Source organism: Rosa rugosa, chromosome 3, assembly GCF_958449725.1.
Source record: "Rosa rugosa chromosome 3, drRosRugo1.1, whole genome shotgun sequence".
Lineage (NCBI taxonomy): Eukaryota > Viridiplantae > Streptophyta > Magnoliopsida > Rosales > Rosaceae > Rosa > Rosa rugosa.
In genome coordinates, this window is record NC_084822.1 from 32,831,661 (window position 1) to 32,856,542 (window position 24,882).

The 24,882-nt window shown below is 37.2% G+C and overlaps 1 protein-coding gene across 3 annotated transcripts; it reads right to left on the minus strand.

Annotated features, from left to right (window-relative positions):
• Positions 1-600: 600 nt before the first annotated feature.
• LOC133739353 (ACT domain-containing protein ACR3) lies at positions 601-21,795 on the minus strand. Of its 3 annotated transcripts, none has more exons than XM_062167110.1 (10): positions 21,468-21,795; positions 21,252-21,335; positions 20,172-20,302; positions 4,250-4,371; positions 3,947-3,992; positions 3,523-3,637; positions 3,192-3,259; positions 2,322-2,939; positions 2,121-2,225; positions 601-1,071 (listed from the first exon to the last, which is right to left on the minus strand). In XM_062167110.1, exons 4-10 carry the CDS (start codon positions 4,318-4,320, stop codon positions 742-744), a joined length of 1,353 nt encoding a protein of 450 aa, XP_062023094.1. In that variant the 5' UTR covers positions 4,321-4,371; positions 20,172-20,302; positions 21,252-21,335; positions 21,468-21,795; the 3' UTR covers positions 601-741. The 3 variants fall into 3 exon arrangements, with proteins under 3 accessions (XP_062023094.1, XP_062023093.1, XP_062023095.1); XM_062167109.1 differs by having other exon boundaries at positions 20,167-20,302; positions 21,468-21,794; XM_062167111.1 differs by lacking the exons at positions 20,172-20,302; positions 21,252-21,335; positions 21,468-21,795 and adding an exon at positions 18,274-18,377.
• Positions 21,796-24,882: the final 3,087 nt, after the last annotated feature.

Consider the following 24,882-nt stretch of genomic DNA (forward strand, 5'->3'; position numbering starts at 1 on the left):
GGTGTTGCTGAGTCTCTTTATATACCTCAATTTAATTCTTAACGAAAACTACAAACCCTTTTCACTGTTACAGCTTGGGATGGGAGGAGTAGGATATATAGTATTAGGAGATATTTTAATAAGTGCAACAATTAATGTATATGCTTTCTCATGCAGTGAAACATACAATGACTTCTTTGACATCAGCAAGCTTTAAACTACTATTCGCAAGCTTTTAACTACACACTACTGTATTGATGGAGGTAGTGCATGCTTTACCCGCTTTCATTGGGTATTCCCTTCTCAATATTGGTCAGTTCAACAAGAACTATAGATGTTTTTTTACATAGTTAATTTCTATTTGAAATTGGATAGCTGTTTTTGATGATTGTTCATTGTATTAGCTTTTTGAAGTTCTACAATATCAAGTCGATGTTCTTTCTTTCTCTGGTTGTATAGTAAAGTTGAAACTTAATCGAGAAGCTCAAAGTGATATGGGAAATGTGAAACCTCCATTCTTGAATATGGTCTCATTTCCTTTGTTCCAGTTTGAACAATGTCAACCCCAAGTAATTTCAAAATGAAATCTAAAAGAAAAGATAAAAAGAGAAGCTTGCTGTGGAAGATCTAAAAGTTACAAATAACAAGCATGCATATTACACAAAGTATACAACTGCAGAAACTCCGTCCAGTTAACTGCCTGAACAGATTTATTGTTCTGTACATTTGCAATATGTCTTTTACAAGTAGATGGACATCTTGTCAAGCCAAGAACCTCTCTAACAAGTTGCCGAAGAAGAAGCTTGTCTTGGCCCATCCACTAGTCTCAGGTGTCTCAGGTGCCTTGGAACTCGTTGAAATTTTCTTCACGTTGAACATCATTTTGTGTCCAATTTCTTTACGAAGAGCTTCAATTTTCTGTATGTCCACTGAATTCCCTGAAGAATCTCTAACATAAAAGACGTTCATTCCTTGTTCCCCAATGGTTGAGACACCTGCTCTTATAACTGATAATCCATTCTCCCTCAGGATCCTTGTTACTTCTGATAGCAAGCCTACCCTATCCTTTGCACATAGCTCTAGCCTAAGACCCTGAATGTCATTGTAATTTGATCCATTAATTCTATCAAGACGCGAGAAAACATATCTTTCTTGTATACAACATCAATTAAAGCTTAAAAATATGAATATGCATTGATACAAGTGAATAGCACAATGTGCTTGGCTTATGAAAGGGTATAATTATTCTCTTTCTCAACTTTCAAACAGACAATGGCAGTTTTTCTGTTGCAGTCACTTTGTTTAATGGATTTAATTCGAAAATTATATAAAATTGTCTTATACAGACCTATGTTTGAAGAACCGCAGTAGGAATTTTGTATATCAAATCCAAAACAGAAGAGCTAAAAGTGAAGTTTATAACAATTAATTGATTACAAGTTATGACAAATATAGGAATTTGATCTACATAATCATGCATCATGATACTGGAAACAGGCATATGGTCAAGACACTTTTGCTTAGCTGTGACACTAATGTTTGCTGTAGATATATGTTCCTTCATTGCATCATTCTAAGACACGCTTAAGGTAATTGACTGCGGTTCAATCAATGATTATTTAAGACACAGAAATCTGCTACACATTTTCTTGTTTTGCGTTTATTGCTCCAATTTTTTTTTTTTTCCCTCAGATTCATTTTCTGGTTTTAAATAGTGTTTTATAAGGCATTCGAGATGGGTGTAACCATGTAATCACTGTTTATGACAGTATTCATTAAGTTCTTTTAGCAGGAAATGATTGTTGGGACGACAAACAAAGACTTAGAGCTGCTACTGATACTAGTGAGTAGAAACACAAGACAAAACTATAATTGGAGGTTATAGACACATTATCCTGTCGATATATACATATCGAGCATGTGCTATAAAATCTAAAATTATATGTTCAATCTAATGAGCAATATACTCCGATTTCTATGGTGAAATATATTTTTGACTAAAGAAGTTTGAGTTTAACATTGATCAGCTAGCTGTTCAATCATAATTCATATAGCAGTAGTTTCCTCTTTCTTCCACAATATGTTAGGGACTTGAGATTAAGAAGATAATATTATGTAAATTGTATATGGTTTTCACTAACCTCGCTTACTCTTCTCCGAATTGCAGCGTCAATACATTTGACTACCCTTTCCTTCTCGCCTTCAGTATCAAGGGTGCAACCATCCATGTGACGAATATAGTACTCCTTCAATCAATTATATACACCATTTCAATTGCTTTAATGATAAAATCATTGAGACGATTGAAGATGATGCAAATCAAAATGCAGTAATGTCTGCACCTGTGATGCATATGGACCATCAGACGAGATGGTGGCATGGAAAACAACATATTCCATATCAGTGAGTGTACATACAATGTCAAACATAAGTTTTGCACGATCTTTGCACCGGACACTGACCACCGAGTATCCCTTTTCTTCCCAACGCTCAATGGTGATCTTGGGTTGGAAGCAGGCAGGAAAATCAATCTCATTTGATAATCCACCACGGCCCTCATAATCCCTATCAGCAAACAACATCTGGTGGAGCCGTCTATCCACATGAGTGAACCCCATAGAGAAACTGGTGTGACCTACATTGTCATCATCCTCGCACCCGCGTAAGATGTTCTTGAGTCTCTCTTCGATGGTAGATAATCTGGATGGATTGTCCACAGGTTGGCATGTAGTATCATTGACATAAAGAACACAGGCTATTCTTCTGTTGTGTGTCCATACTTCAGCAGCAACTACGTTAAAGTGGAGGTCGGCAAGGACAGCGGAGATCTCAGATAAGAGACCTGGGCGGTCTCTTCCAATTAGCTCAATGGCTGTGTGATCACCTACAGAATGCACTCCAACCCTTTTTCCTGGCCAAGTCTTCACTACTTCTGTGATGTGGCCCTTTGGTCCTAAAGCCTATTCATGCCACAAATCATAGACAAGATAGCTCTTAATACGATCACATGAAAGTAATCCCTTATGCAGGCTGCTTGGGACAATGGTGAGGCTTGGGTAATTTACAAGCCTGCATTTTCTATAAAGTGAAATTATTACATCCAGTTTGGAACTATGACAAAGGTGATGGTTAACATTTGAAGTATGCTAACAGAGCCACCGATATCGGTCAATGAATTGGAGCGTTATAATAGTAGAGCAGTAGGGGCTTACCTTCTCGATGTGGTCAATGGTTTTTCTGTCTGTAATCTGTTTTCCTTGTTGATCAGTGACGTGAAACACTGTTAAAATAAAATCTGGAAATGTCATTTGTCATCATTTCAAGAAAGATTTGCCATTATTTTTTTCCTACATATTATATTTCTTCTTTTGCAGAAGTCAATTTAGAGCAGAAGATTTGCCGAGGGTATATAATCCAATTCTCTTATGTTAAAGTGGTCTAAAGCAAGAATTATTTGACATGGCATTTGCTTTCTTTCTAGAGAGGAGAAATTGCCAGAATAGATTAACAGCTTAGCAGTTACCGAAACAGATACATACGTACCATCCATGAACCATCCGCCATCAGAGGAGATATAGGCTTTAGCGATTATGAGGTCAAGGTCTGTCAGTACTTGCACAACTTCAAGCAGAATTCCTGGCTTATTGACACTATCAACCTACAAAGATAAATACACTAATTTTAGCATGAGGGAAAAAATATGAAGCAAAGTAAGTCCTATCTGTTGATCAAGATATCCAGTAATACCTAACAAGTATATATGTATATGTCTGACTGCAAAGCTTTGAACAATACAATCTTTTAGTGCATTACAGGCAAATACCAGTGGAAGTGTATAAAATGCTTTAGAGGTAACGTCATATGAGCAAAGGAGGAAAAGAATTTATTGTATTCAGCCACTATTGACTGCCAGGATGTTATATACGCCAATAGAATTATAATTGTAATGATTACAAGCGAAAATCACCTTGACTAGGGTACAGTCACTGCAGCTAGAGTTGTCCACAGAGACCCTGAAAACATATTATGTAGAAATGTGAGACTACTAGAGTAACTAGACGTGCTACTTAATCAGTCACTGCATTCCATAACTGGTTAGCACACGAAAACAACAACAGTAGTCATCTCTTTGAGGCATTTCATTAAACACCTTGCCCTCTTACAATGAAATTTTACTCATTCATTATTGGAGAAAAAGGATCTAGAGACCCCTATTAATTGGCACTAGGTTACTGAAACTGTGTAACAAAACTCTAGTTGTGATTCAAACCTCGGGGGATTGATTCTTGTGCTCAGGTTCTCATACTCGGGATCAAAGTATGGCCAACAAACTCTTGCCATTTAAGTCGATTAGAATCGAATTATGGCCAACAATAAACCAGAAGTACCTTCCTGTGACACAGAAGAATTTAGAGTGCAAAAGTTAGCCAATTAAAACAGAAACAACTAAAAATTACATGCACGAGGAAAAGAGATTACAGGTCAAGGCCAGCACATTTGATTTAGGTGTCAAACCAATGGTGGAACTCTTTGGGGGCCTTCTCTTTACTTGGTGAAATAATTAATTAAAAAAAAAGTCACAATTTTCAATTTTTGTATATACCTTGCATTTTATTTTATTTCTAGTTACTAATCCTTAAGGATCCTATAAGTACATATATAATTTCTTTAAGCTATGGATAGATGGAACCAGGATGGAATGATCCAAGGGAGTTTGAGCAACAAAGCTTTTATGGTGAACTTTATCAACAATGGGAGCCCTACACCCAAAGTCACATGCCTTTCAACCATATTTGTGCTTTGTGTGGATCTCCACAACACTCACCTCTTGAGTGTGTCTTGAGATTTGAGTAACCGGAATTCATGCAAGAGTATGAGTACGAAATGAGCATGCATCAAGAGACTATGGCATCCCAAGCATATCCTCAAGAAGAAGAAGTAGAAGAAGAAGAAAAGTCTCTAAGATCTCTACTTCAAGAAGCCATTGCCGAGATGAAAGCTTCCAATGTAAGAATGGAGGAAGAGATTGATCAACTCAAACTTCATCATGCATTAGAGCAACCATCTACCACCCTACAAGAGCCACAATTTTTCCTTGATCAAATGGAGTCAACCTCAAATGAAGAATTGTATATTGAGCATCATGAGCGAGAGTTCCCTATTCAAGTTCAAGATGATGATGTATTTATACAAGAAGAACCACTTGGTTATGGAAGCCGTCAAATGAGCAAAGAAGAAATAAAAGAAAGCATTGATGGTTTTGTGCAATTTTGGAAAGCAAGGGGGCTTGTTGTTAAAGATAATCTTGAAGAAGATGATGAGCACTTTGAGGAGAAATATGCAACAATTGAATCCATGCACCATGATCCCTCCACGAATGAGGCCAAGACTCTCCAAGATGAAGAAAGTCCTTTCATGCCTTGTCATGAAGAAGAAGTTGAAGAATCAAGGATTTTCCTTCCTTTACCATCTGAGGAGCCCCATGAAAACCTTCTCAAGGAGCAAGATAGAACATTGGGCACTCATGTTCACAATGAAGAAAGTATTGAGATCATGGTACTTTTACCTCTCAATCCACCATTTAGTACTCAATGCTTTCTATGATGAAGTGAATGATTGGAAGGAAGTGGTCCACATGTTCACAACCCTCCACCTCACTCTCACATACCTCTACCACCTACTCCTTCTCCAAGCATCAAGTCCGCATCATCTTTGAAGGAGGAGTTAAGAAGGATACTTGGAAGATCCATTGAAAAGAAGAGGAAGATTAGAAGAAAGCCACTTCTTTGGTGAAACATTGGAGAGTTCATGGATTGCTTATGTTTTTGCCTCTATGACAAATCAAGAACTCCTTTGGCTCCAAATAGTACGGTAGTCTTGCACAAGAAGTATCCTCCCTAACAAATGGTGGTAAGTTCTAAGAACCGGCTAGAAGTCATCAAAAACAAAGCCCTACTTGGAGGTTGCCAAGCATGAATAAAGAGTCTTTGAATAAGAGAAGAAGATGAAGAAGAAGGATGTCATTTTTGATGCAACACCAAACTTATGAGCTTGGATTGGAAGGCTTTGATGCCTTATTTGTTGGTGATTGTTGCTGACTTGAGGAAAGTAATATGGTCTTCAAGGGGGAGCTTTTCTGACTCTTGCATTTAGTTTGTGTTTGGTGTTTACTCATTTTGTTTTTGTAATTGTGTTAATTTTTTTTTTTTTTTTTGTGCTTTTGTGCTTATGTTTGCTTGTTTTGTTTTAGTAATTATGTTAAGTTGTGTAGTTTTATTTCATCCATGCTTGAATGTTTCATTGAGAAGCTTTTAAGAGCATCATTTTAACATTGAGGACAATGTTAGATTTAAGTGTGGGGGGAAGGAAAACTTTGTTTTATGTTTTAAGTTATATTTTGGTCCAAAACCTTTAAAGTGCCTAAAATTTAAAAATTTGCTAGTTTGGATCGCTCTTGTGATTGTTAGTTGTTTATTGTGTTTAGTTAGTGCCTTCCAACACCAATGATGAGATTGAACTTGAATTGAAAATGGGCCAGAAAGAATGTTTGGGTCTCATGAGCTTTATTTTTCAAAATAAATCATTATAGATCAAGTGTTTAATTTCATTTACATCCATATTTGTCATATCAATATATTGAGCTAGAGAAGCATAGTGAGACCTGTGGGAGCTATTACATGCCATATAGTGAGACTTGAGCTTAATTGAAGTGCACATATAGTTCTAAGCACTAATTTCTTCATGTGTGAAAATCTCATTTGCTTTGCATCTCTAGAACTTGCTCCATATCTTTCAAAACTCTTTGTCAAAATTTTACATCTTGGAAATGAATTAGGCAATTAGGAATCCACCATGGCCAAATGAATATGTCCCAAAAGATTGAATATCATTAGATTGCCATTTTGAGCCTTTGTGTAATTGGCCTTTCAATTCTTCACACCATAAATATCTACCCTTAACTTAAACACTTGCCTTACCCTTTCAAGTTTTCTTAATGAGCAATACGAGATTGTTTTTGTCATGATGCTAAGAGAATCAAGTTTGAGGGTATTCGGAAAAGAATAAGTGTGGGGGTATTCTTTATTTTGCAATTTTACTTTATATTAGTGAAAAAAAAAAGTAGTATCAAGAAAAAAATAAATAAAAAGAAAGCAAAAGGAGGAGAAACAAAAGAAAATCTCAAAAGAATGTTATTTCAATTCAATAATTAGTTTTTGTTTAAGTCTGGGGGAGTGGTTTGAGAAAGTGGAAAGTTTGAGCATATTTAGTTCTTAAGTTCTTAATCTCAAAAGGAATGTTGCTTATTAAGTTGCTTGAAAATTGTTATTCAATTCCATTTCAATTATTAATCCCCTCACCTTAAGCCTCATTACATGCAATAAAAGTCTTTTTTCATCCAAGATGTAATTTTGTTGATAAGTGGAGATGAGATTGAAGAGCAAGCATATGGCAGTATTGCATGAGATTGTTTTGAGTGTAAAATAGTTAACCCATAAACACTTGTGTGAAAATTAAATAGAGTGAATATCTTGTGAGTTTATGGTTAACATGGTTTGACATGTATTCTCAATTTTGGTACATTGAAATGACAAATTAGAGACATGTTACACATTTCAAAACGCAAGCATTTGATCCATGATCCATGAAGTTTTAAGACCTAGCTTGATTTCCATGCTCTAGCTATATTTTGTTCTTTGAGGAAATTGTTGGAAGGAGTAGGTAGTTGTCTTTGTTGTAGTGTCGAATTTGGGTTAGTTTGCTTGAGGACAAGCAAAGTTCAAGTTTGGGGTATTTGTTGGATCATAATTCATATATATATTTGTGCCCTAAAACATGGAAATTACTTATTCTAAAAGTCTAATTTAGTGTTGACTAATCTAATTTCATGTTTTGTAGAAAATCTTGACAAGAGGAGAAAAAAGTGAAATTCCAGCGAATTTTCCATGCACCACCACTTTTGGCGGCACAAGTACTTCGTGAAGCAATCCCAGAAAAATAGGAGTTTAAATGGAGAAATGAAGCCATGGATCATGAAGTACTGATGCAAAGGACTAAGTTTGATAACTTCTTTGGCCAAAAATTACAAGGGAAGTCCACGGAAATCGTTATGCAAAACAGTTGATGGAAAGCAGAAAACTGCAGTTTCAGAATCAGCTTTTCGGGAACAGTTTTGGAGAGCGTTTCTTGCAATCTTTCAACAGCACCTTTATAGAAAGGGCCAATATTTCTTAAATATATGATGTTGTACTTCAACATTAGCCAAAGAATTGGTCAGAATAATCAATGAGGCAGCAGGAAATCAAATGCAAATAAGCTTCCCAATAAGGCAGAAACTGTCAGCTTTTCACGAAGATTTTTGGGAGATCTTTTCCGACGACTTACTTTGGGTTTTGCTAGAAGGTTATTGATCATTCTTGAATATATGATGTCATAGATCATGGATAAGTCAAGAACCATCCAGAATCATGGCAATATCAAATCAACCCTTGTCCAAGAAGGAAGATTCAGAGAAAGAAAACGTATCCTAGTTAAAACAGGGCAGTTTGGCCGAAATTCTTCTTCAGACGGATTTCTTGTGCATTTTAGAATGTCTATAATGCTTCAATTATCAAGGAGAGTCCTAGAAGAATCCTAAAAGATTATGGCAAGATTAATCCATCATATAATTATCTTTTGGATGATAGGCATCCCTATGCACACTTTCTCTCCCATGCTTGTCACCTTGACTTTGGTGACCCAAAACCACTCCAACACTCTTCATTTTCATGTTTCCCATGCACAATAAAGAGAGCTAGCTGCTCCTCTCATCTACCTTAGCCATATTTCTCTACTCTACTCTCTTTAATAGCTCATAATTACTTCCATCTTTTTACTCCATCTCTTCCATATCCTTTTCTCTTATTTTGAGGATCTATTACCACTCTCATACTCCACCTCCATGCTTCTTACAATGCTTGAGCTGCTCCTTGTTGCTTCCATTCATCATTTTACACCTCTCTCTCTTCGTCATATAAGCATCCCTTCATTACACTTTTAAACCACCACCCATTCCACCCCAGTAATCTTTTTTCTCTCTATCTCCACAACAAAACCTCCATCTCCACTTCCCAAAATTCAAACCCGTACTATCCATGCTACTCTATCTCCTCCATCACCACCACCATTTCTTATCCTCTACCTCCATTAACACCACCACTACTACATCATTTCTTCACTCTCTTTTCTATTGTCATTTTCTCCATCTACTCCACATATTCACACAATACATAATGCTTCACTATCTTTTATCATCAAATCTTCAAGAGCAAGAAGGAGAGGGAATCACCACCACCACCATCACCACCAAGACGTGAGCTTGGGGACCATCCAACACACCACTAAGCCAACTCTACCCCTTTTACTCTAGATTCTATTTTGGTGTTTACTTTGATTATGAAGTTAATATATGTAATTATGAGTGAGTTGTAATTTGTTGAGGCTAAGGTTGAAAGCCCTAGCCAATCTTGTATGGATTGTTGTTATAATATTATGTGATGCAATTTTCTTTAATATGCCGACATGCTAGTTCAAGAGTTGAATGCATATGTTTAGACTTTACCACTTTGAGTATGTGTGTTTACTATGTCATGATATAATGTTTAGAGCTTGGTAACCTTTGAATGTTAAAGCATGAAAGCACACTAGGTGTGTATGTAGGGGTTGTGAATTACAATCACTTAGAGATAAGATTGGTTGGTTTGCATGATTTCTTGATCTCCAAACTTTATGCACTTAGCGTAATGCACTAGATACCTAACTAGATTGAAATGCATGACTTAAGTAGTTAAGTACTACACCCGAGAGGGGTTACTTGATATCACAAAAGGAGCATGTCCCTTGTTATACCCGAGAGGGATGCAAGGAGAGAAATTGGTTAATTAATTTAGCATCATTCATATTGAAATGCATCAATTCTTGTAAGGGAGGTTAGTGGTAGACAATCTAAATCCCAACTTCCATTCATTAGATCACTAGTTTAGTTTAGAGTAATTTAGTTTACATTTGAGCCTCTAGTTGTTTTCAATTCCAAACTATATTCAAAGAATCAAAATCAAATTAATCACTACTCCATCTTGCACATACTCACCATGAGCCTAGATTTCCTTATGATTCTAGGTTCGTGATTGTACATTTGCATATTCTAGCTCTCCTTAGGTTCACATCCTAGCTAGTGAAAGGAATCCAATCCTCGTGGGTTCGACAACCTTCTTAAATCACTATACTATTACTTGTACCTCTTATACTTGAGGGTGGCTATTTGGCTAACAGTAAATATGTGCTACCCGTGGAACGATGCGTCTCATGCAGAATTAAGTCATCATTAACATCTCAGTGTTCCTATACTATTATGATGTATTGTTTCTTGAATAAAAGTCTTTCAACCCTTAAATTGAAAACATTTAGTATGTAGACCTCCTCAAATTCTTGTAATTTCTTTTATCTATTCTGCCCTTAATAAGCTTAAAAAAAAAAAAAAAAAAACCATCATCTTCCCTTTTCTTCTTCCTCCCTTAGACTTTCTCCTCACTCTCTCTCTCTCTCTCTATTTCTCCTCAATCTTCTCTTTCTTTCTCTCTTTTGTTGATGAGTTATTTTGTTAATTAATTTGGTAGCTGTGGAGATATCAAGGGTTTGGTTTTAGATTCGGGTAATTCTCTTTCTCCCTATAAAAACAGAGGATAAGATTAAAGCTTTGTTGGAGAGGTATGTTCCTTGGTTTAATTTTATGTATTAATTGGTGTTTTGATTTGATATCCGGATCCTTTTTAAATTACCAAGTTTTATACTATGTCTTGAATGGTATACGATTTTAGAAAATGCAGTACTTAAATCATATACATCATTCAAGAGAGCAACGGAAGCAACCTCCAATTTATTTTGATAGTTAGTTACTAGCTTCCCATCAACCACAAGAAGAAACAAAGAGGTTTCTTCTCTCTTAAAAAAGAGAGAGAGAAAAGAAGAATTAGAGAGAAGAGTATGTGAGAAAGAACTAAAGAAGAAGATAGAGTGAAAGACTTTTTATTTTTATTTTTTAGATGGGCCAAATGGGATAAGTTGAAGAATGTTGACATTTAGTGTGCCTTGTCAAACTATGATTAGTTCTATGATTGTAATAGGAGAGAAGATTCTAGAATTCTTAGTCCTATTCGGAATAGTTTTCCATGTATCATTAGAATATGTACTTTGTAATCCCTATATATAGGGCTCCTATTATCAATAGTGGAACACACAATTCTCTCTTCAATCTCTCTCAATTCTCATATTCTTAAACACGTTATCAGCATGAGCCCTAGCCCTAGCCCTAAAAACCAAAAACCCGAAATTCTCTATTCACTACCGCTGCACGTAGCCCACGCTAGCCCTACCACTTGCACACCCGTGTGCTTGCTACCCCTGCAGCCACTGCACCGCATGTCTTCTTCTCCTCCGCTCTGCACATATCCTCCACGCCGCCCTTAGCCCATCCCTTCATCTCCCCACCATGCGTCATCGAGCCTACCAAGTCCCCTTCGTCGACCTACATCGTCTCCAAACTTCAAAGAATTCAAGACTCAAGGTTTCAAGCTCCGAATCAACAAGTAAGTTTTAATTAAGGTTCCTGCTTTCTATATTACTTTGTTTTCTTTTTCTCGGGGACTTGCAATCTCCCTCCTTCTACATTCCACATTTCTGTAACATGGGTTTGATTCTTTGAAAAGCGGAATCGTGGGGATTCATCGCTAAACGAACTAAGAGCGTTCGTAAGACTTAGGACTAAGAGTGTCCGTAAGCATCGATTTATGACCATATAAACATCATTGTTTCGGTCTAATCCAAATATTCTTGGAAATCGATTTCTTGGTAGCATAGCTCGGAAATCTTATTATTTATTAGTTGTCGTGGAAGATTTGACTCCGAAACTAATCTACTTCTTCTTCTTGTTTTCAAGATGTCGAAACCAAAGCTCGATTTTCCTATGCTTGATTCAACTGGCTCGGAATACCACAGTTGGGTCACAGATGTTGAGAACCATCTCACTTCGAAAGGGATCCTACCCATAATTCAGGCACCAAACCCTGAGCTCATATTCGAGCGTACGGCTACAAATAACGCCACTGCCTCTCATCTTGATGAGACGCCACATGGACAAATCACTCCGATTGGAATACATGGCGATCAAGGATGCTAGAGAACTATGGGTTGTGCTAGAAGAGCGTTTTCGCCGACTTTAAGTCCGTCTCTGAATATAATTCAGAAGCTCTACGCCTCAGAACCATGTTGGGGTTCTGTGGACAACCCGTCACAGAGCAAGAGCTAATTGAGAAAGCTCTCTCCACCTTCCCCATCTCAGCAATTTTGGTATCCAAGAAATATAGAGGTGAGTACAATGCTAGATGGATCACGAGGTTTCATCAGCTAATTAATGTCATGTCTGTAGCTGAGAAACATGATAACATCCTCGTGAAGAATTATAATTCAAGGCCCGTTGGAACTAAGAGCGTTCATGAGGCGAATTATAATAATGCACCCAAAGGAGGGCGTAAGGAGCGGAACCCTAAAGTTAACGGACAAAACGGACGTGTAGGTCCATATAACCGCCCTACAAAGGAAGGAAACCGTCAGAATGAAGGACAGACACGTGGCCACACATGGTAACGTGGGAGAGGGGGCCATGGAGGAGCCGCCCAAGGCCGTGGTAATGGCGCCAATTTCTCTAGGAAACGCCAACCAAGTGCAAACAATGCACCTCAATTAAAGGGAGGCAATCACAATGACATGTGTCATCGATGTGGATCAAGTGAGCATTGGTTTAAGCAATGCAATGCAAGCAATCAATTAGTTGCACGATACGAGGCATATAGGGACCTGAGAGAGCAAGAAGTCTATCTTGCCGAAGAAGGAGATGATGGTGATGACAATGATGTCAACCTCACAATAGTGGACTTCAAATCTGACAAAGAAGTGCACAAGGATGCCGCAGATTTTGATTAGAATAGTCCTTTATTTTTCCAAGAATTATATAATGGCAATTATGCCTTAATCAATAAAATGACATTTTGTATTAACTCTTTCTCACTAGGCTCATCCAAGATTAATTGTGATGTCTAGGAAAGGTTTGAATTGAGAGAACGGTTTTAAAAGTGAGCATAGCTCCACCAAAATCTCGCCTTACCATACCTGGTCACAACCAAATTGGAGTTACCGAACGGATTGAGTGACTACGATTTGTCTAAGTTTGATTTTATTTTTGGATTAGATTTTTGGTCAAGTGTCTTGGACATATTTTAATTTCAAACTTTATTATTTTTCAATATGTTTCCCGGAGAACTAGAATGCCTCGTGGATAGTACAACCACTCATACTATTCTTCGAAATAGGCAACTCTTTCTATGGATGACGCCTACTCGGTCTTCTGTGACTACAATGGATGGATCATCTAAATTGATTCATGGTAGAGAACTAGCCCAATTTATGTTGCCAAATGGCACAACTATTAATATCACCGAAATTCTTTATGCTCCTAGGGCTGGAAGAACCTTATTGAGTTTCAAAGATATAAGAACCAATGGTTTTCATGAGGAGACACATTGTGAGAATGGTCAAGAGTTCCTTTGCATCACCTCTAATGACTACGGACATAAACAAGTCTTAGAGAAACTTATGTGTTGCTCTCGTGGGTTGTATGCAACCACTATTCGAATTATTGAATCCAACCATGTCATGAGAGATGATTTATGGGATTCCAACACATATAGGCTTTGGCATGACCGTTTGAGACACCTCGGTCGTGATATGATGATCCGTATACTAAAGACTTCACACGGACATCCATTTTTCAGAACGAAAAAAATTAAAAATTGAATTTTGGACCAAGGAGGAGCACCTACACCTCACAGCGTCGTCCCTATACAAGTCCGGCCATCAACGGTCGGCGCTGCCTTTCCCCTGCGGCCCAACAGTGGCATTGACGCCACATGTGCTTCCATGCTTCCAAATTCTACTTCTACAGTCAATTGTGACTTTATGGCTCAACCAAAATCCTCATTGGTTGCTTCTAAAGCCCATCTTTCCTTCTATAAAGCCTGCTCTTAAGCAAAATTAGGATCGACAACATCCTATGCAAAGGACACTAAAGAAAACATTCCATTCTTACAAAGAATCCAAGGTGATATTTGTGGACCTATTCAACCACCGTGCGAACCATTTAGATATTTTATGGTGTTAATTGGTTGATGCATCGACACGCTGGTCACATGTCATGCTATTGTCCACAAGGAACGCTGCATTTGCTAAACTCCTAGCACAAATTATTAAGTTAAGGGCTCACTACCCTGATCACCCTATTAAGTCTCTAAGACTTGACAATGCTGGAGAATTTACATCAAAAACTTTTGATGATTATTGCATGTCCATTGGGATTGAAGTTGAACATCCAGTTCCTCATGTTCACACCCAAAATGGTCTCGCAGAAGCTGCCATTAAATGACTACAAATGGTTGCTAGAGCATTGGTTATGCGCACCAATCTCCCTATTTCTGCTTAGGGCTATGCAATATTACATGCAGCTGTGCTTATTCGTCTGAGGCCCACTGCCACTCAACCCTTTTCTGCGTCCCAGATGGTGACTGGGTATGAGCCTGATGTCTCACACTTATGCATATTTGGGTGTGCAGTTTATGTGCCAATTGCGCTGCCACAGCACACCAAAATGGGTCCTCACAGACGATTAGACATTAATTTATGTTGGATATGACTCTCCAACAATTATCCGCTACTTAGAACCCTTGACATGTGATCTCTTTACCGCTAGATTTGCGGATTGTCACTTTGATGAGACAATTTTCCCGTCGTTAGGGGGAGATAAAAACATAAATGTTCAACAGGAACGACAGGAATTGTCGTGGTCTGTCCCCACTTTATCTCATCTTGATCCCCGAACCGCACAGTCCGAAATTGAAGTATGGAGAATTCTCGATCTTCAGAACGTAACAGATTCGATGCCTGATGAGTTTTCTGATATCGCTAAAGTGACGAGATTACACATACTTGCTACAAACGTGTCTCCATGGATTGATATCCCTAAAAATAGAGGACATGGGGCCGTCCCTAGTATTATTGGGCACGGCGCCGCCGCCCACAATAGTGATGGCGCAGTGGTCCAAGCCGGGCTCCCTACAAGGAAGCGAGGGAGGCCCAAAGGTTCAATGGATTCTCGCCCAAGAAAGAAAGCGAGTTTGACACTAAATAATCCATTAATCATCGATGTGAATAATCCGTCTCATGAAGATATTCCGGATTATGGTTATGTCCAAGAGACATCATTGGAGGACACTCCAATGTCAGAACCAATTGCAAAGAATAGGGAGATCTCCATGAATTACACTAGTGTACATGAGATGATAAATAGAAATTCTATTTCTATTGATGATGCTTTTGCATACTCTGTTGCAAAAGGAATTATAGAATATGATGATATCGAACCTCGCTCTGTTGAAGAATGTCAACAAAGAGCGGATTTGCCTAAATGGAAAGATGCGATCCAGGCTGAATTAGATTCACTAGCAAAAAGACAGGTATTTGTGCCTATAACGCAGACACCCCTACATGTAAAGCATGTTGGCCATAAATGAGTCTTTGTTAGAAAGCGTAATGAGAAAAATGAGGTTGTTAGATATAAAGCCCGCCTTGTGGCGCATGGTTTCTCACAACGCCTGGGATCGACTACAAGGAGACATATCCTCCCGTAATAGACGTTATAACGTTCCGCTACCTTGTCAGTTTGGTAGTTTCCGAAAAACTTGACATGCAGCTTATGGATGTGGTTACAGCATATCTCTATGGGGATCTAGATTCAGAGATATATATGAAGGTTCCAGATGGACTTCAATCACCCAAATCAAGTAGCTCTAAACCACGAAGCGCGTTTTCAATAAGATTAAAACGCTCACTATATGGATTAAAACAATCCGAATGGATGTGGTATAACCGTCTAAGTGACTACTTGATTGGGAAGGGATATATTAACAATGAAATATGCCCATGCGTGTTCATTAAAAGAACAAGTTCCAGATTTGCAATTGTAGCAGTTTATGTCGATGACATGAACCTAATTGGAACTCTAGATGAGTTAAAGGAAACTGCTAAGTATTTGAAATCCGAATTTGAGATGAAAGATCTTGGGAAAACACGGTTTTGTCTCGGTTTAGAACTCGAGCACCATAATGATGGGATTTTGATCCATCACTCTGCATATACTCAGAAAATTCTAAGGCGCTTTAATGAAGATAAAGCAAAGCCTGTGAGTACTCCCATGATTGACCGTAGTCTTGAGCCAGGAAAAGATCTATTTCGTCCAAAGGATGAGGACGAAGAGTTATTAGAGGCCAAAGTGTCCTATTTAAGTGCAATAGGTGCATTATTGTACTTAGCTCAATGCACAAGACCGGACATCTCATTCGCAGTGAACTTGTTAGCTCGACATAGTTTTGCTCCAACACGCCGCCATTGGATTAGTATAAAGACAATCTTTCGATACTTAAAAGATACGATTGATATGAGCCTATTTTATCCATACAGAGAGAAAAGGAATGGCGGAAGTTTGGGATCGGACCCCAGAAGGCAAGTAGTCGCCGTCCATAATATCATGACTGGCCAAGTGGCAGGCGCTGGTGTCGGCGCTGTCCATGGTGGCCGGGGTCCTCCTCATCTCCTCCATCAAAATGACAATGATGTTTTGATGGGTTTTGTTGATGCATGGTATCTCTCTAACTCTCACAAAGGTTGCTCCCAAACGGGTTATGTCTTTACCATGGGAAGCACTGCGATATCTTAGAGGTCTACAAAACAGACTCTTGTTGCTACTTCCTCAAATCATGCAGAGATTATTGCTCTACATGAAGCCGTGCGTGAGTGCATATGGCTAAGATCTATAATTAGACATATTCGAGGAACTTGTGGTTTGAAGTCTACCACAGATGAACCTACATGCATTTATGAGGATAATGTAGCTTGTATTGAACAAATGAAGTTAGGTTTCATCAAGAGCAACAACACCAAGCATATATTGCCTAAATTCTTTTATAATCAGCAACAACAATCACTTCTAAAGATTGAAGTGAATCAAATCCGATCAGAAAATAATGTAGCAGACTTATTCACTAAGTCGTTACCTAAATCCACCATCGAGAAACATGTGAAGAGCATTGGATTAAAACAGATATCTGAACTCCCATGATTGTAGAAATCAGGGGAGATATCGACATCAGGGGGAGGTATGATGTCTATATGTTCGATCTCGAAGAGTAAAGGACGTCTTGTACTCTTTTTCTCCTCCTCGAGGTTGTTTTTGTCCCACAGGGTTTTTCACTCAAGCAAGGTTTTTAACGAGGCAACGATTGAAGCGTCACCACCAAGTTTGAGCGGCACAAGGGGGAGTGTTGAAGAATGTTGACATTTAGTGTGCCTTGTCAAACTAGGATTAGTTCTATGATTGTAATAGGAGAGAAGGTTCTAGAATTCTTAGTCCTATTCGGAATAGCTTTCCTTATATCATTAGAATATGGACTTTGTAATCCCTATATATAGGGATCCTATTATCAATAATGGAACACACAATTCTCTCTTCAATCTCTCTCAATTCTCATATTCTTAAACAGGATATAAATTTTTACAAAATTTTGAGGAGGTCCATATACCAAATGTGGAGGTATGAATAGAAGCATTCAAATTGGATAGCAAAATAATTGTAAAAACCATTAGCTTTCTATCTTCTCTCCTTCCTCACCACCATCTCTGGTATTTCTTCTTTCTATTGGTTAATCTAACTCGTTCTCCCCGATCTACCTTCCAGCATATGGTGGATTTTCTTTGCCATTTCGAATCCAATTGTGGTTCCTTCGTTTTTGGGAACCCATTGATCGATTTTTATTGCTTTCGGGTTATGCTTTGGCTCATTCAACCTACATGAGGCTCTCATTGTGTCTCGTTGGGTTGAATGTATCATTAGTGATCTATATAGTACTGATCGACTGCACGCTTGATACGAGCAAATGCAAATGTATTTCTACTCATGTGAAGCTGATTCTCCTTTTAGTGATTGGGGTTTTTTATTTTTCTCGGGTCCTGCGCGCTAGATCAGGCATTTTGGATTATCTGTCCTTCAAAGATGTCTTGACCTTTTGCCTCTTGTCCAAATGAAGATGTGGCTATGTGCTATCTAAAAAAATTGCTAGTTGTTGGTGACAAAAAATTCCGTAGAGGAGTTTGACTCACCAATGAATGCGGACTGGAGCGGGAGATGACCGGGAATGATCTAGAAGCTTCCTTCGAGCGTTGATCTGGAGTTTGACCGTCGGCTCGAGGAGAAGGGGAGGTACCTGTAGAAAACCCTCTGATGCCTAAGTCAGTACGTTTCTTAGTATTTTGGAGTAAAACAAGTTGGAATGAGATCCCTTACCTGGTCAGTATGCCCCCTATTTATAGGTGAGGGAGAGCTTGCCCCTCAAGTCGTGTTTAATATCGATAAATGTATTCATTATCGCCATAACTCCGCAGTATTGAATAACGCCATCACTGCGCGTTATTCAATAATGCCATCAATAACTCCATCACTTCGCGTTACGGCGTTATTGAATAACGTCATCACTGCGTTATACCATTACTCCGCGTTATTAATAACGCCATTACTCCGCATTATTTAATAACGCCATTACTCCGCGTTGTAGAATAACGTCATCACTCCGTGTTATGGCATTATTTAATAACGCCATCATGTCACATCATTACGACCGCGCCTCCATAACGCCATCTTCATTGTGGCGTTAATAACGGTAATTGTCACTGCATTTACGATAGTCATTACTTGCGTTCTTATGGCAAAGTTTCACTGTCATGATGGTGGGTCAAAATTGTTGACTACCCCCACACTAGTTTTAGATTTTGGGGTACTAGTTCTTTTTTGAAAGGTGAAACGACATGAAAAAATTCAGATCATGAGTTCTTATATTTTGATTTTCTGTGGTTCCAGAATTCTGCTCCTTTTCGTTAAGGAAAATGATTGAGACACCAAATTTCTATCAAAAATGATGTGGCATTAGCCACGTCATTTCCAACATGGATTACAAATGCCACATCATTTCCAAATTGTATTAATTGAATTTCTACATTAATTTTTAAATTCATTGAATTTCCACATTCAATTTTCTCTAATTTCTCATTTTCTGGGTCTCTTCCCAAAGCAAAAAATTTGAAAAGCTCAAAGCTAGATGATTTTTCATATCTTTATCAAATTCAAAACCATAAATTTTGAAGTCTAAATTGTACAATTTGGGTTTATATTGACTTAGAGCATATATGATGATTGCCGTAGAAGATTGATCAACCATGGAAACAAAATTTCATTATGATTCGACAAATATAACCAGAATCCATAAAGATGCATAGCAAATCATTGTTTCTAAAAAATCAAAATTTTATCAACTGCATGTGTTGGCTAGATTGGAGACTTGGAGTTCAAATATGCTTAATTGAGTCGGTATTGACAACCAAGATCCACCTTAGTTTTTCATAAAGCTTCATGTTTGTAGATAATCTTATGGTGGCAATGTCAGTTTTGTTTGGTACCTGCATCTTATGTAGGGTTTGAAAATTTGATAAGAAAATTTTAAGAGAGTTCAATCTCAAATTTCCTAAGCTAATAAGAAAATCCATTTTACTAGTGTTTGTAAAAAAAAGTGTTGATGTGGCTAATGCCACATAATTTGGTATTCACTTTTGGTAAAATATTTTGGGATATGTAGTACTACTCTTTCGTTAATAGTTTTGCTAGAGAGTAAATATAATTATTTAGATGATATCTCTTTTGTTGTGCTAAAACAAAGAGTGTGATATTGTGTTTATCATAATGTATTGTCGTTTTCTCTTAAAATAAAAATTCATACTTTTTTCTTTATTATTTTATATATTTAATGTAAGTTTATATTATAAGTTGTCCATAATGCCCTCTGCATTGTGTTACTTCCTTTACTGAGGATATTATAGAGAAATCATATAATAAATAAAATAATAAAATAGTGTAGTTGACTTGTTCTTTTTTTGGCAAAGGTGTAGTTGACGTTTAAGTGCCAAAATTGTTCTTTAATTTTACTAGTCTGAGACTGTGTGTACCTTGCCTTGCCGATGCAGAAGAGACTTGGGAATAAAAAGTCGAGACTTTGGAATGTGTGACAACAGCAAGATTCACCCTAAAGAGGTTCCTAGTTGTTGCTAGAGGTACTCACACAGTCACACTGGTAAAAATGTCCTGCACACAAAATGACAAAGTATCAATACAGTACAAGTTAAGGTTTCAGCTGCGTACAAATATAATGGACCGTAGTTATACTTATATGTAGTTAACAAAATATGACACTTCTATACGCATTAGTTACCTAAGCAAGTGAGCCTAACATCGTTAAGCTAGTTTTTGTACTACTTTTACTTGCTTTTGGAATAATAAGAGATTCAAACTCAAGAACCTTAAATATAGCTATGTGGGGATCAATAAGTTTGTATTATATATATACTCATTTTCATCTCAGAGACTAATGGCTGAGTTGATCCAAGTTTAACAGTAAAAAGTTGACATGCACCACATACATGCATCACAAGTAACAGTAATATTTTTTGTGATTTATTGTTGTGTGAGCGAAAAACAAGGTAGTGTTCTTTGTTCTCATTCAGACAAATGTAAGAAACTTCGATATAACAATTGACAACCGGTTAATATTTAAAAAAAAAAAAACAATAAATTGGACTACCTAAATTAGAATCATTTCATTTTAAATTTACATAAACCATTAATGAAATGTATTTTGACCAAAAAAGAATAAGGGAAGGAGAGAAAGAAAGAGGAATAAAAAAGCCCTCAAAAGTGTTAGAGATGACATAAAGACTTGATTCTGAACTTTATGCACCACCATCCGTATCTCCACCGTCCCAGAATGCATCTTCCACCCATGAAGTTGTCAATGGAACATGACCATTCATTCCGCTTTTCGAAAATTAAATTAAAACAGAAACTTTGTGAAATTTTTTAGCAAAAGGAAAAAAATTTGGAGTAAATTTCTGGAAGACAAATTCCACTTTTGTTCTTTTTCAACAAAATGTGAGGCTGTGAGAGAGTAAGCTCTCTACACCATAAGTTGTCAATCCAAATCCAAACTCAAAATTAAAGATGAAACTGCAAATTCAGAGAAACCGTAATTACGTACCAGATGCATGTATTTGACTATTTATCTTTATGCACCCAGCTAGCTAGCTTCCAACTTACGCAAACATGGCCTCCAGATCCTGAACTGCACGATAAAATAAAGAACAAAAGAAAAAGGAAAATAAATAAATAGAAAGAAAGGGAAAAAAAAAACCCAAGTATATATATATAGAGATTGAGTAAGGAAAGAAGCTTGAAAAGATGAAATGAAGCTTACATTGGAAAAGGGTAGTAGGAAGAAAAGCAGAATTCTTTACATGATGGAATAGTTGAAATAGCTAGGTACAGATATATAGCAGAGAGAGAGAGAGAGAGAGAGAGCTAGGAATCAGAAGGAAGAGGAGGAAGTGGGTGGGTGCAGAGAGTAGTGCAGAGTGTTGTTGAAATAGCGCAGAGGTCTGTTTGTTGTGGTGGCTTTGTCTACGTTGGAATACCACTCGATCTCTCTTTCTCTTTTCTCTCTGTGTTTCTGTCTCTCTCTCTCTGTTTCTTTGTGGTGGTGTTAAAAATGAATGAATGGAACACACTTGGGCATGGCGTGGCAAGGTGCGGCGAATAGTTCCTCGACTTGTTTTTAGAATCTTAATTTTCTTTTTGACTGACTTTAATAAAGATTAATATAAATTGCATCCAATCATTAATTCTAGGGTTTATTTCGTTGAGATGACGCGGAAACCAGAACAGCTCCTGCTTCTGCTTCGCCTTGCCCAATTTTTGTACGATTAGCACTTCTTTTTTCATTCCACTCTCACTGTTTCGCGCGTGGCTTGAGGAGGGTTGGGGCCATGTGTTTTGCTTTGCATAAAGAAATTGAGGGTTTTTTTTGGTTGAAAGGCAGAAAGAAATTGAGGTTGCTCTCTCTCTCTCTTTATAAAATGTAGGATCTTTCTCGTGTTTTTTCTCCAAATATAGGGTTAAAGAAATATATATGATGCTTTTAAGTGGTGCGTGGATCAAGAAGCAGAGTTCCTTGTGTTAGCTTCCTTTGCTCATTACAATAAGGATGTTGTTTATGAGTTTTAGTTATCTTAATTAAATTTTACATGATGATAATTGTTTTCACTTGTTTAGACTTTAGACCAGTCAGTGACTATTTTCTTTATTATGAGTTTGTTTTTCATCACATAACTTAACACATATCAAATATCTGGCAAAATATTTTGAATATAAAAGCGTAAATTAACATTTCTTATTGATTCAGAAAATGAGTTGATACTCAAAAACTAAATAGCATGGCTTAGTAGCCAATTTGCTACCTTAGCTTTGTCGACCTTGGTGCCAATTTACTATCTTAGATTTTATTTCAGTCAATTTACTATCCTAAATAATTGTGCAAATCTACTACCCTAAGGTTTTGCCAATTTGTTACCTTATGTTTTCAAAATTAGTCAATTTGTTACCTTTTTGTCATATTAATTTGTCTATTTCTTCGTCCAAATATGAATTATTTTTGAAAATCTAAGGTAGTAAATGATTAATTTTAAAAATTCAGGAAAGTAAATTGGTTAATCTTGAATACTTAGAATAGCAAATTGGCTAAAATGAAACTTAGGGTAGCAAATTGGCTAATTTTGAAACCTATTATAGTAAATTGACACTAAGATGAAATTTAGGATAGCAATTTAACAATTATGCCAAATAGCATTTAACCTATTCTTCATCGACCTAAAAGATTTGGAAAGAGTGAAAGACCAAGTGTGGCCAAAGGGAAAGAAATGGAGAAGTAATTAATTGGGTGCGTTGGGGAAGCGCTCATGATCAAGTGGTATTATTGTCTTTGTTGGTAGATGCATAATTGCTTACACTGTCACTGATCATATGCTGGTTGTACATGTTGTCTTCATTTGCTTATCTAGTGACAGCAAAGCTTTAACTAAACTGAAAATTCTACGATAGGACCAAGAAAACAGATACTACAAATGTAAAATACTACTATTATACAACTATTTGCACACACTGCTTTAGCTTTAATTTGACTTAGATATGTAGTTCAATGCAACTTATTTAGTTAAGTCTCAAGTTACCTAGACACGTGTAGTTTGAAAGACATTATGATCGAGTGTCTGGGTATGTGTTTGACGTTTCTTCTAAAAAAAAAAAAGTGTTGGGTATGATTTCTCAAATTTTAAGCAAATAAAGATTAAGCTTAGTTCTTCAAATATTTTGATTTCAACGTAATTTAAAATTAGAAATCTTTACACATTCAATCAGCGTGGAAAAGTTAGGTAGTTGTAAAACATATGGGTGGCTATTGACTAAACAGTTGTGTGTCATTTTAAATACTGTGTTTTTTAATGTTTGCATATTTGACATTAACGTGTTTAAAGTTTTGTAGTTTTTGTTTCTTCACCTCTCTTCTACATCTTGCACCACTCGTTTCCAGCAATGTCACACATGTCTATTTGTGCCATACTCGTACTAAATTGTCGTTATTCGAACCAAATAGATATGATCTGTCCAGTTCAAGAGACTTGCTAGTTGCTAATAATTCGTGATATGATGCGTAATGAAGTGATTTGAACTGTGTGCTCTATGAACTTGGTGCATTGATAAAAAGGATGGCGACAAAGCTAGTAGAGGTGTGACTCTAATTCATTGTACAAAGTTGTGACTAGCGCTATTATTCTTTGTTGAGTAGGTTTAGCATTTGGGTCAGTGGCTTTTGAATTTGATTTTGATTTATCTTTTATTGTTAATTAAGCTCATGGCTTTTGGCTTTTTTGGTCATAACTTTTTAGATAGGTCATTAGCTTTTAAATTAAATAGTTCTTTAGGTGAGAATATAGCTATTTGGACAATGTGACAATTCCGTAAAATAAAATTGATTTATAAATGATATCTTTTTTTTTTATTATTGAAATTGTGTCAATTCATTAATGTAGAAAGAGATAAAATTACACACACCGACTCATTCACAGTGAGGTGCGCATGTTAGAAAATAACTACTGCCAAAGTGAAATCATCTTTGATATTGCTAATACTCAAGTAACCAAAGTAACATGATACTGGACTTCAATAAGAAAAATAAACATGAAACTCGATATCTAACTTATTCCTGAACCCACTGCCCACAAGACCCCTCTATGCAAGAGAGGCACAACTGGGACCCCTAGCCTATAGGCTTAGCAACGTTTACCGTGCCTCCCGCCACCGTCAACGTAGAGTTAAGGTCTGCCAAAATCAGTGGTCCTAAGCAGCCACTCTTGAGATGCTTTAGCAGACGTCACACCTCACAAAAATCAAATCTTCCCCAAGATCCCTAGTCGAAACTCAAAGTTGAAGGGAAGGTAGTTCTGTTTAACTAGTGTAGTGATATCCTTTCATATACGCACACGTACTCAGGTTCCACGCCATATTTCGAGCCTGTCCAGCTCGATCACAATCCCTATAGTCGAGCAAACTATCAGAGCAACCACTTTGGTGACTATAGCAAGTGGTAGCCTTGATAGTTCGACCTAGACCGGGAGATATGAGATCGGAAGTTGAGATCCATCACAGAGGCCGCCAAATTCCGTGACAGTTGTCATAGTTTTTCCGTAGAACCATGGCCGACCTCCATTTAGAATTTGTAGATATTGAAAGAAATCTTGAACACATATATAGTAATCTTAACATGCTCTCCGATATAGATA